We start from the raw sequence: 12,919 nt of genomic DNA, 5'->3' as shown, positions 1-12,919 counted from the left end.
TCGTCGACCATCTCGTTCCATTCCTTGGGCCCATCACCCATGCAGAGCTTACTCAGGTTCGGGGACTTGTGAACCTCCACTCCCGAAGTCTCTGGAGGTACCGATCAGTCACAGTCACAGGAGCGGACCCGCTCAACCTGCCTTACCTACCCCTTGAAGGTTGACAGCAACATTGCGGGCCCTGTCCTCGCGCAGCCCACTTTCATGAGGCGCACACTCGGCTTGGTTCCTACCAAGTAGCGTTCCGTTCACGATTTGTCGAGTGTTCCCCGAGGCAAATGGTCCAGACTCGGCCCATGCCAACATAGTCGCAGCATCATGTCATCTTTTGTTCATGATCAAGCCTCATTGCTTGGAAAGATCCCATCTCTTGATCCCGGCAGAGTTGTGGGTGACCCTGCTTGCTGGATATAAGATGTGGTCGGCTGTTCCGTCTGATTGGGATCCCCCTACACCGGAGTCAGAAGCTATTCATGTTTCGAATCGGGGACCTTGATCAACATCACAGGTCTAACTCCGCCGACCTGACGTCGATACCTACTCTACATACCTTCAGCGTCAGTGATCTGATGTAGAGGATTCTTTTTTAAAAAGACCATCTCGACCCGGAAACATTCCATCGATCCAGACTGTTTATTACCTCCAAGGCAACAGCATTACTTCTAGTCGAAATAAGAACCCCTAGGTCTCATCTTACACACCAAGATTGAAGAGAATCATATCTTGTTACACCAACAAGCAGCCTAGAAAGACAAGCCATCCACCACCAGTCTACCACCACATCCACATATCCTCTCCCGCATCCACCCGCCCGCAAAAGCATTTAAGGACTTTGGTGACGAATAAGAGAAAAAGGAGACCAAGAAGAACGAAAGGCCCCAAGACCCTGGAACAGCACATAGCACACAACAGGGTCGGCAATAAGATCCGCTCGAGACACGTCCGCCATTCTGCAGTCAGCAATCCGCCGTATCAACAGCGGGAAGCAGCAACAAAATAAGCCGTACTTTACACAAGCAGCGACCGGCTTGCAAATCAAATCCCAATCCCTATCCCTATCCCTATCCTCGCCGTCCAGTTCTCTGAACTCCGCAGCGGACTTTACCTCCTCGCGGCTAGCTCTTGGGACCAGAAAGAAAAAAGGCTGCTAGCGCGCTGCTACTACCAGCTACATCCCACAACTTGGCTACGTACCAGACGTACTTTTGATACACGACGGTGGCCAGTTGACCACACACACTCTCCAAATTGAGCACAAAACGGAACCAGGATTCCTTCTTGAGGCCGTCTCATTTTCATAACTACTGGGCCCGCCCGCGCACTCGGACATAAAGACGTCGCCGACCGTTAATGCCACCCGCAGCAGGCCAGGCCAGCAAACCCACACCCACGCTCACGCCCACGCCCACGCCTACACCACCACCTACCTATTCGTAAGGTACCTACCTGGTCCTACGAATACCTACCCAACGCACCGCATCCGCACTCGCTCCAGCTCCAGCTCTAGCTCCAGCTCCTCCAGCAGCAGACTCTCCCCGACAGAACTCCCCTAGTCTGCCCTGTCTGCCCTCCACTGTACCCGTCGTACCGCCGTACTTGCATCGTAAAGGTACGGGGCAAAGTACCGCACCAAAACGACCAGCATCAGCACCAAGCACCCGCAACGCACACACCCACCCCCCCCTGCCTATCCTCTCTCTTCTCCTCTCTCCTCAACCTCCACTGCTTGCTTGCTCTGCCCTCCTTAGCATTGCGAGCGACCGAACTCTATCAACCCCAAAAGCTTCCGAGGCCTTTTCCCTGCGCATCACATAATCTCGCGCGCGCACATTAGACGCACCCCGTCTACTCCCCGTCGTCTCCCCGTTGCTGCTCGACATTAATAATTTGTCTACGCCCTCCATCCCAGTACCTTGCCGTGCTTACTGTCCCGCCCTCTTGACCCTAGCGCCGCGGACTCTTGGCTGTGTCATCCCGACTCTTTTACCTTTTTGGTTTATTCTTCTCTTTAACTGGGTCGACTTCGTTCTCGCTATCCTATATAGTTCACTTACACGCCTCTCACCTCCCTCACCCACAGACTTATACGCACTTTGCCCCTCGGTCTACATCAACAACATCTTCCCCTTCCACACATCGCCACACCTTATCCTTCCTTACTACTATAACAACAACAACTACTACTATTCCATACTATCCCAATAACTAGTAATCATTCACCACCACCACAATGGGAAGCGGCCTACCCACACCTCCCTTGGAGGACCAAAAATCCAGAAAGAGCTCCTCCTCCAGCTCCAAGTCTATCAAGCCCAACCGCCATACTGCCAAGCGCGCCAGCCCTCACAACGCGACACAACATCACGATCATAACTCTCAAGCCATGTCTGCCGATGGACGTCACAAGAGAGTATGGAAGGCTTGCGAAAGGTGCCGTATGAAGAAGACCAAGGTAAGCAGCACCACCACACCCACCCTCATGGTTACCCCCATCCTGACTTGGACTCCACTCAGTGCGACGGAGAATTCCCCTGCAAAAGGTGTAAGGACGATGGTCTTGTCTGCACCGCCGGCGTTCGCAAGAAGACGGAATACAAGCAGCTACCCAGAGGCTACGCCGAAGTTCTCGAGCACACCCAATTCGCCCTCATTGCCACCGTCCACAAGTTGTACTCCATGGTTAGGAACCAACAACAATGGGACCTTGGCGAGCCCGAGCTCAACGATAGAGGACAACCCGTCATCCACAACATTGCCCAGAAGCTTGGATGTATCCGCCCCAACAGCGATATCGACTTGCCAGTTCACTCGGTGTTCCCTGAGGATGAGGCGGGCTTGGCCGAGTTGGCGCGCCAACTGGAGGAACAGCAAAAGGAACGCGATGTTGAGAAGGCCATGAAGGTCGAGGTCGATTCTAACTCAAGTTGCGAGCGTTCAGACCGCGCAAGCTCCTCCGACATTGATCACTCGGAATTCGAGGCCGACTACCGCAAAGCTGTCTTTGGCGGCCACAACAACCCCATGACCATGTCTCCGCAAAGCTTCTCTACCGGATACACTGAGTTTGACGTAGACTCAGTTGCCTCGCCCATCGATCCCACCGCCGCCATGTTCCAGCAAAATCAGTCACCGCCCATGAACGCTTACCAACAATGGAATATGCCCAGGCAATCAGCACCCTCTTCAATGGATCTCGCTCAGCAATTCTTCCAACATCCCGCCGCTCTCACCAACATGGATATGCTTAACCAAGGCCTGATCGAGTCAGAATTCGGCACTATCAAGCCCCACGTTCTCAACTGTCCGAATCCGGAAGTCATGATGGGAATGGGCGACCCGATGATCTACGGAGGCTATGACGGCGAGCCAATGCGACTGTAACCCCCATCATTCCAGCCACTGAGCATTTCGAGTACGGATCATGAGTTATAGAGTTGGGGGCTTTCGGTCGGGCTACGGCCATCAGGCGCACAGAAGACATTGGGGTCATTGGGTTTTGCGATTTTATGGGATTTTCAACGATACACCGCGAAGGCGTTGCTTTTTCTGGGAAAGGACCCTCCCCACATCTCGCGAGAGAGAGAAAAAGGCGTATGACGGTTATTTTTTGGGTGGTTTGATTTTTATGTTTTATTTGGTCAAGCTCGGATGAGGTTAATCGCCACCGTTCAATGTATTCGGGGGCAATAGTGAGCGGGAAACGGCCTTTAGGGAAGAAGGATTTATTAGCATTGAGGCGAACGATTTTTCATGTTACGACGACACCAAAAATCGAAACCATTGTATCAACTTTTTCTGATCATGTTTATTTGGCTTGTGTGATTTTGCTTTGGGATGAGCTTTAGAGAAAGAGTTTATCTTACCGCCCACCCCCCTCCTTTCACAGAGTTGGGACGAGGACAAGCTTGCATAAAGCTGAGCCGGGGGTAGAGGTCAAAGTACCTCAATGTAAAAAAAAACAGATACAGAATACCACCACTCTTCGAGTCAACAGAACCTTTTCCATCTCTCTCCAGCCAATGAAGTTTTTTTGGCCCTTCTTCGATCGTGCAATTTTCACCTAATTTGGATTGTAAGACAAACAGAGTCCGTGAGCTTCTGCAAGCTCAGGTCGGCGAATGCTCAAACCAAGTAACTCTGTAACCTCGTCATAAATCATTGTAATTATTTGCAGCTAGCTAGTTTGCCGACTGGACTGCTGTAACCTCCCAGGTTTTGACTTCCACACGTGTAGAACTATGGTACCTAGGCAGGGCATGACACTACAAAAAAAAAAGACGGTGACCAGAAACTCTTGAAAAAGTCTACTTTTCTCTTGTCTCACACTCTACCTACCTATGCTGGCACTCTACACTACACTACCTGACCTGATCCCCGGAAATGGAACGAACTGCTACCAAAATTTCCTCTCTTGGACGATTGGAATCGGCGACGGCATGCTACGCTACCGTCTCAGCGGGCACCCTGCGGCCTTGCCTGCCCTGTGCCCGCCCGGCTTACACACACTCTCTAGTCTGTAGGTATGCCCACAGCGCAGCCCAGAGAAAAGTCTTAAAAGAGAATCTTGGGTTTTTGTTGCTTACCAGGAGCCAGCTCCGTCGGTCAAGCCAGCGTCCCCCCCCCAATTTGCCCTGCGAGCATGCCAATTTTGTTGCTTTCAGGGTTACCAAACGCTGCGACCGACGCCCCGGAGGGTTTGGAGCGAATGCGACGCTCAGAGTTGCCAAGGGGATGAGCCACGGGGTCTCCACGTCACGACTTATAATTCTCTCCAGGGGGGAAGGTCGGCGGCGGAGGAAGGGAAAAGGTCGTTTCTCGCCGCCGCCGAAGGGGACGGACGAACATCAATAAGACAGTTGCAAGGGCCTAAAATTCCGCAGGGAGACAACTGTCAGAAGCCTGTCGCGCTGTTCTAGTCAGTGTCACATCAGGTAGTAGTCATTGGGAGATGAAGATGGCCTCACCGTACCCATCGGCGACCTTCGCAGCAAGCTCCTAACACGATTGCGGCCTGCAAAATTCCCAACGCGACGTGATACTTTCTTCAAGCTTCTGGTGGCCCCCACTTGGTGACTTGATCGACCGTACAGCTCAGCAGCCGTGCCAGCATCTCTCATGAGATTTGGGGGCCGAAATGACAGCGATGGTGCAACATGGCATGACTAGACAAAGCTCCCATGTTGCCAAACGTAGACTACCGGCCTCCTTTTGGTTCCCTGCCATGTGAAATGAGCCGCTTGCTGGTCGTATATCGCATCACCACACGCAACGATCAACAGGTTCGAATCGGTGCGGACCAAACGAATCTTCCAAGTCCGCCGAGAAGGCGGGCGAGCAGTCGGTCAGGCGTCGTCACGCCCCTCATCTCTAAGCCACTTGGTAGAGTCTTGGTCAATTCTGGTTCTGGACAAAGGTCCCCCTGGAGCATCCGTGATCCTTGTTGGTCGATCAAGGGGTGACAGGGGGAGGGTGTGTGGTTGCGCCAGCAGTGGTCGATGGTTCTGCATCTGCGGCGGCGGGCTGGTAAGTGGCAGGGCGCAAAAGCCAACGGTCTGCGCAAAGACGCACCCAACGCACAAACCGCACACCCCCAGATTGTAGTATAGACGCGGAACCAACTCTGGCGGGTAAAGGCTTACTGGTGCAGGTGGGTTAAGAAGGAGGATGAAGCAGGGTTGCTCCCACGAGAAACAAGCAGAGACGAGCGAAAAGAATAAAATAAAATAAAAAAAACTTTCCAAAACACACGACGGAAAACCATCTGAATGTGTCCGCCCTACGATCTGCTTCGATCCCAAGAGTCCACGCCGCGGCGACCCACAGTGCATGTTCCACTAAACGCGGGAAGCTCAGGGCGCTGTTCATGCGATGATGCTGCGTTTGGGAATATCAGGCGGGCTATGGCGCGGGTCGAGGGGTGATTCAGGTTGACCGTTAAACAGCGTTGCTGTTTATTGTGCATCGAATACGGATAGTATACTCCGTACTTGGTGATTGATTACGGAGTATGGCACAGTTGGCACTTTGCGCGACAGAGAAGGGGGGCCCTAAGTGGTTGGAAATCGAATTATGATCTCGGCGTTTGTGGCGGAGGGCGGGACGGGAAGTTGTAAACCCCGCGGTCCGACAGTGGATAACTCATGATGAGTCGATTTTTTTTTATGAAGAACTAGTTCCATCGTCTTTGTTCGGGTCCGAAGATGGAGTGAGGTGGACTTTTGTTTTGCTTCTCTCTTCTGCCCCAGATAAGCCCGGGGGGCATTTTGCCGTCCACGGACATCAAACATGGCCGATGACAATGTCTGAAGGGGCTCGGGCAGGTGTTGGCAATGACACCTTGTGAGTTCACGTGTTGGGCTGGGCGGATTGTCTGAGTTGGGTTGACGATGCTGGGGAAACCCTGGTTGCTGGTTTGAGTGTTGCTTTGGCCCTTGGAGATGAAGGCGCTTTGTCAGCGGGCCGCTTTGGCTCTTGAATGGACCAGACCTCTCTCTGTCCAGGACAGACAAGAAGTAAGCCTGTATGAAAGTTTCCGTTGACTTTCAGTGGTGGACATGATCGACTGCCGTCAAAGTAGGCTGCCCAACATGGGAAGCTTGTACAATGGTTAAGGCCCTGGGCCAGGCCTTGGGTGGGACACGTTGTAAATTTCCTCTCATCTGTGCTGAGGGTAGCAGAAAGTAGTAGGTGTTTCCGTAAGGATCAGTCCAAAATGAGGACCAGAAGCCTCTCGGCCGCAGATTTCGGATTTCTCGCATTCGGGTTTCCGCCTCCAGACTTTTCTCCCCTCAGTCTCTGACAATTCTATTGTCGTCCAGAATAAAACCGTGTTCGTAGTCCATACGGGATGGGGGTATCCATTGCCTGGTAGAGCCCAGGACTCCAGGCAGTGGGTAAGCTCCGCTGTCAGAAGGCGGCCGAAACGCAGCGATGCGGGATGTTGGCTGTTCCAGTGAAATTGTTCCCTCCTTTTCTGTCCTTCTCAACTTGTTCTTCTCTTTGCTCCATACGCAAGCAGCCAGTCGGACTGCAACACTGTCTCGCCCCGTCCCACTCTGTCCACATTGTCGGGATCGGAGAGAAATGGGTACTTCGTACGGGCTGTTGATGACCAACCGTCAACGTGGTTGGTGGTACTCTGACAAGGGGTCCCGTATTTTAGGCAGGTGATCGTAAAGGATCGACCGCTTGTAGTTGAAATTATGAAATGAACGCGGCTTTTGTGCAAGCCTCGGCAGCTCGCGGTGCCGAGCTGGGGGTCTATCGGGCCCTAGTGCACATATACGCCGTATCTCCATCGCCGTCATCGCCGCCGTGGAGCGGCCGGGGTGTGGAGGGCTGCCGAGGGCTTTCAATTTGCGCAATACCCATCAATTTGGACCCGTCCAGGTAGGGGGGCTTTTAGGATTCGAGGTTAAGAATATGATATTGGGCAGATTTGGGGGCAGAAACAAGGTGAAAATCTCTGCGCCCAGCCCATTGGTATTTTGGAAAAAGGCGCGCTTGTTTGCAGAATGCAAAATGGATATGCGTTTGATTGGCGCTTGTCTTGGCTTGCTTGGTATTCTTGGAAACGCAGTCCGCGGGCTCGGGGCGCCGGTGCGTGACGACGGCCGAGTGCCAGAGAGTCGGTGTCCTCCAGGGTCCTTGTCTAATAGCAGCTTGGCATCAAATTCCGTCCGGCAAGGAGCCAAGACTCAGAACACGTCTTTGAATACCTAGGTTGGCATCTGCGAGCGCCCAGTGAGTAGGGAGTACCAATCGTCAATCGATCGAGACTCAACGGCAGCCATTGACGACGGTGGAACATCCGTCAAGGTATCCGTAATACCGTATGGTCAGTATGGTGTACTTCGTGTCCCCGTAGGAATAAACTCGTAAGGTCCAAATAGTAAAGGGGCTGTGGCGGGTGGTTGCGGGAGTGCACGTGGACTGTATTCTCCCGGATGGTTTTCTTCACGCGTACATTGACCAAGGAATCAAGGATCTGTCAGGGCCGCATTTCGCATTTGGCATTTCGCATCTTGTCTCCACGTCAATTCCGGTGTCGTGTGCATGCGTTGCCGCAGTGTACGCAGTAGTGTAGTCGCTGCCTGGCGGGGTCTCGCGTGTTGATGTTGATAGGTAGGCGATCCGATGGGCTGATGAAGTTCTGAAGTTGTGATGGAGGGTTGATGGTAGGTTGACTTCGCAGGGGCGGATGTTCCTCGGGTCCGAGGAGCTTAGGAAGGAAGGACTGCGCGAGGTTGCGCTGCGTGCAGTCTGTACGTAGTATGTACTAGGTATTCCGTACTGAGTACGGCAAGGTACTCTGCGAGTCTGCAGCCTGCCTGCAGGTGGGATCATGGAGGAGGTGCTTTGGTCCTGACTCCTAGGTAGTCCGCTCCCTACTATCGCTCCTACTCATGGTCGTAAGCTCATATTCCTCCGTCGATCCTCCCAGGGTTCAGCTGCTGGCTTCGCCCGCAAAGGGACACAGGACCCTGGAACAGCTGGCTCGCTCTTGACCCATGGTGGTAGTGTACATCGTAAGGAGGTGAGGTGGTGAGAAGGTGGGCGAGTGTGCGCGTATTCCCGCATTAGTATCCGGAGGTTAGAGGAGCAGAGGGCCACCCTGCACGCCTCGTACTTTCCGAAACCGTCCAGCGCATATACCTGATGTTGGTAGGTACACCGTAGACGATAGACCATAGGTAGGCAGTATTGACGCATGGGAACTTTGGAGTTGCATCTAGAGAGACGGGTTTGGACTATGAGAGCTTGGAATACGCAGAATGCAGCAAAGGTACATGATTGGCCCGGAAAGGTGCAACTGGGAGCGACTTTCAAGGTACGTCCCTCCTTCCCACCATTCGCTGTAAGGAGCTTTCCATCCAGAGTACCTACTGGGTACTGCACTCACCTCCAATAACTGACTCCTGCCAACCACGTTCACAGCTCTTTTCCTACGGCTTCTTCGACCAAGATTCCTGCATACGTCGTACTTCGTACTTTTTTCTCCTCTCTCTAGGCGCCACGGCCCTACTACGTACCCTGGGCAATTAGGTTCAGTTGGCTGAAAAGTGGCTGAGCTGTGGCCCTATCCGCTTCCCCGCAACTCAACACGCGTATTGCGCGTATCTGCCTATGCCTGTTCTGCTCTAGGAAACTTGGGAACGCCTCACCTATCTCGCATTCCTCGCATAGACCTCGCCTGTCCTCGTTTTCGCTCTCGTGGTGCGACTGACCGTGGTCTTTCTGCGAATCTGCGACCGATGCCATCGCTGTCAATCTCAAGCTATCAGCAAAGACATGCCGAGCAGCCGTTCTCACCAACCATTGCACGATGCGAAGTGTACGAAACTTGTTCGAGGGGCACTTCGGCCAGCCAAGGCACGAGTTAACTGCTTGTAGATTCCAGGCTATCACATTGTGGCTCTACTCAGGTTGGCAACCCCAGAAAACCAGCCCCAAGCAGTGCTTACTAGCTGGGCGAGCATGTTTTAACCTTGATTAGCTATTGTCGAATCAAGAGCTCCTCGTCAACTCCATTTTAATGTCTTGGCCGACCATTTGCCCCCAAATCGGGTGGCCGTGTCTCTCTTGGCGCCCTGCACACGCCGTATTGGCATCTCGTCATTCACCATAACGCTGAGAGCAGACATCGTTATGCTTTTCGCTGTCAAACCACACCATGACCACCCTGTCATGCCAACCTCTGAACCCCGCCCTAAGCCTTGTATTCGTACCTGGAGGGGGTCTGTGAAATTGCACCGCTCTTGCGATCTTGGGGGTGGTCTAGGCCTATGCCAATGTTGTTGGCGCAGCAATCTGGGTTGAACAAGATATGTCGATACCTGAGTCGACTTCGAGTGACTTTACCCAAGTCTCCTCAAGTCTCTTCATGTTACTCCCAAGAATGGCAGCTGTCTGCCATGGAAGAGACCCCCGTCGTGGATCTTCCCAAGGCTTAGCGCGATGGGCTCTGTTAGACGGTGTCACCACGCCAAGCGCGGTAGCGGAACTCGATGTCGACGAACCTACATCTGAAAGATGCCTTCCTCAGAGGACCACCAATCGGTTTCATCTCTGAATTCCCCTTCACCCGATCATCAGATGTCGGCCACAAAAAGCATCGCGCAATGCCCTGGGCCACGGGAAACTTTACGGCCCTGCCGTCCTCGTACCAAAACCCACGGAAACCTTAACGTGGACGTTGCGATTATCGCAATATTGGGCTCCAGGCGGCCTATACACGCAAGATGCTGCCGATAAATGTAATCCCATTTAGAGGTAAACCCAGTCTCAATTAGTGTATCACCGATAACTATCTAATAATTGTCATAGTAACAAGAGATTCTAGCCACGCAGATGCTACGGACTAGGCTAAATCATTCACCGCCTTGTCTACACGACTTTCACAAATCGGAATTCTCATTCCAAATGTTGCCTGATATTGCCAAATCCGAGGTGCCACAGTCAGTTTGACAGACGAGAATGTTCGCCTTCTCGCATGGAGTTTGAGTCAGGTGGCGTTTTAAGGCCAAAAGTTCTGCCCAATTACCAACTCACGAGACAGGACAATTATCGAATTGCAGTATTGAATGCTTGCAATTGCCTGCTTTTGGATTGGGATCGAACAGTCCTACGCCGGGTACTGGAAGATCGGCATCGCGATGTATCACTGCCCTCAGTGATCAGTCATTGGCAGACCCGTGGCGTGCTGATAGGCATAGTCATCGCACACTTGCAAGGCCGTGGTTACAGAGACTCCAAAAGGCCCGACGTCGCGTTGGCAAACTCAATGCCAGTCGTTTGGGTCACGCTAAGCAACGATTACTTCTCGTCATCAGCACCTTAATCACCTTTGTAGAGTTGCAATTTGCCCAAAAATAACGTTCGCTGTTGATGGACAGGGTGGAGGTGCGCCCATTGAATCGCGAAGCCTGTCAGCTTACCAGCAGCAGGCAGTAAAATGAGGGCAATGCAGATCTTCTGCCCAGGTTTCGATGACAGGTGTACAGAGATTGCCCGCCGAACGGAAGACGCGATTACTCGACCTATGGTATCCGTGCTGCCGTCCAGTCACGGGCGACAAAACTCTCCATCATGACCAGAGGAGTAAGCCAAACAGAGATTGGGGCTCGTTCAATCCCACGTCAGCAGCAGATATGCCTTCTGAACACAAGTTTGATAAATGGCGCTCGTCAACGCCCGCAGCGTGTGTCGTGCGTGTCACCAGGTTGGAGATTGATCACGGTGGGGAGGCCATGGCCTAGCCACAATGACTTGGAGTGAGCAACGACTTCCTGGAGTCAAACATGATCCTCTACCAACGGGGAACATCGCTTGATCTGGAGGGAAGTGGGCTAATTACTCCGTACTGGTTCACCCTATACCAAACTCTGAGAAAGCTTATTGACTCGAATACAGGCCTTTCAACATGTCGACAATCTCACCTTTCAAGAGAGGAAAGTTAAAATTCAGACGAAGTTGGGGGCTACGCCTACAGTCTGCCTATCTCGCATTGAAGATCGAGAATCGGACCTGCCTCCGTAAAGGAAAGTGGGCGGGCGGGCGGGAGCGGTGACTGGGACTCGAAAAGGAGTTCAGTACGTTTAGAAAAGTCTATTCACGATATTTGGGATTGGGCGCGCGCGAGTCGCGGTTCATCCTTTCTTGGCACGGCAAAACAGAAGTGCGAAAAATTGGCCACCCCGGTCACAATAAAATAGTCGGCGCACCGCCGTCTCCGTCTCCATGGTACGGCGCGCGTCAAAAAAAGGGGTGACGGGGTGGAAGAAATAAGGTTAAGCGGCAGCGATTGGGGATGCGACGTCGTTCACAGGGATATATGCTGGTGCCAAGCGCGAGGCTTTTTGACAAGCGTTCATTTGCGTTTGGATGTGGTTTATTCACATGGACCACGGCAGGGAAGGGATCTTTGGCCGCTTACATGGTTTCACGGCCTTCATCTTGTCCTATCCCCGGCCCGCGGGCTTGGCCGGGGTCCGGGGTCCGGACAGTAGGGTTTGGATTCTACTCCGCTTTTCCTCCGCGATTGGGCGCGGAGCTTCGGTTTCGGGCGTATATCCGAAAGCCAAAAGAGCACCCTATTCATCAAGGTAGCACCGTACCAAGGCAAAGACGGTAGGAGGACGCGCGGGAAGGTCCATGGCGGTGGATTTGTTGCTTGGGTTGGTGACATTGGCGCTGGGCGGAAGTTTGGCGGAGGTCTCACGCGCGGCGTGGAGTCTGTGAAGTTATTCCGAATCTCAAGGAAAAGCCGCCGAGTGGTAGTTCAATCTTGCGTGGTAAGCATAACGTGGACTACACCATTCGTCCGAGCGATGGACGACTAATCGGCGCCGGTGCAATCGGTGCAAAACACGGATTTGTCATCTCACCGTCGCCGATGTGGACGATTACTACGGACTTTTCCCCTCAACTGTAACACACGGGGACTCCCTGCAAAGCCCGTTGGAGCTACGGTCTTCTGACGTGATCGAGTTCGTCGTACCTTGCGGTCTTTGTCAAACTTGGCACTCGGGGTCTGGCAAAGCAAAGCTTGATAACGAAAGAAGGGGGAAAGTTGGGATGATTGACCGGTTCCTCTTCTTCCTTTGGAATCCCGCTCCGGCGGCTACGCCCGTTGGATCAACGGGATCCCCTTCTCGGAGGACCATGAAGTCAAGAACCCACAAAGCACGGGGCAATTCTTGGGTAATCCCCATCTTCTTTCCCGTCGCCTGCGTAAGAGGTGCCGCTATGCCGGGTCATTACTCTTTTGGGCCTGGAACTCGCCATGAAAACCGAGGGCGTGGAACTGGTAACCCGGCGCGGGATGGCGACTGTTTTACATGGTGAGCTTTTTCTTGTGGTGATGGGCAAGGTGAGTGAGCACTGGATTACACCGCCCCCTCGTTCCCCCACACAACCC

General features: G+C 53.0%; 2 protein-coding genes across 2 annotated transcripts; both read left to right on the top strand.

The window, feature by feature from the left end:
- The first annotated feature begins 379 nt into the window (after positions 1 to 379).
- On the top strand, positions 380 to 3,997 carry HER10_EVM0001056 (uncharacterized protein). Its single transcript, XM_035470817.1, has 2 exons — positions 380 to 2,452; positions 2,515 to 3,997. The coding sequence occupies exons 1-2, from the start codon at positions 2,231 to 2,233 to the stop codon at positions 3,379 to 3,381; spliced, it is 1,089 nt and encodes a 362-aa protein (XP_035332110.1). The 5' UTR covers positions 380 to 2,230; the 3' UTR covers positions 3,382 to 3,997.
- Positions 3,998 to 9,230: 5,233 nt separating this feature from the next.
- Positions 9,231 to 11,526, top strand: HER10_EVM0009839 (uncharacterized protein). Its single transcript, XM_035479312.1, has 2 exons — positions 9,231 to 9,425; positions 9,497 to 11,526. Exons 1-2 carry the CDS (start codon positions 9,326 to 9,328, stop codon positions 9,817 to 9,819), a joined length of 423 nt encoding a protein of 140 aa, XP_035333157.1. The 5' UTR covers positions 9,231 to 9,325; the 3' UTR covers positions 9,820 to 11,526.
- Positions 11,527 to 12,919: the final 1,393 nt, after the last annotated feature.

Source organism: Colletotrichum scovillei, assembly GCF_011075155.1.
Source record: "Colletotrichum scovillei strain TJNH1 chromosome Unknown Contig00006, whole genome shotgun sequence".
NCBI classification, from domain to species: Eukaryota; Fungi; Ascomycota; class Sordariomycetes; order Glomerellales; family Glomerellaceae; genus Colletotrichum; species Colletotrichum scovillei.
Note: the sequence above shows the minus strand (reverse complement) of the source record. Positions and strands in the feature narration are given on the sequence as shown.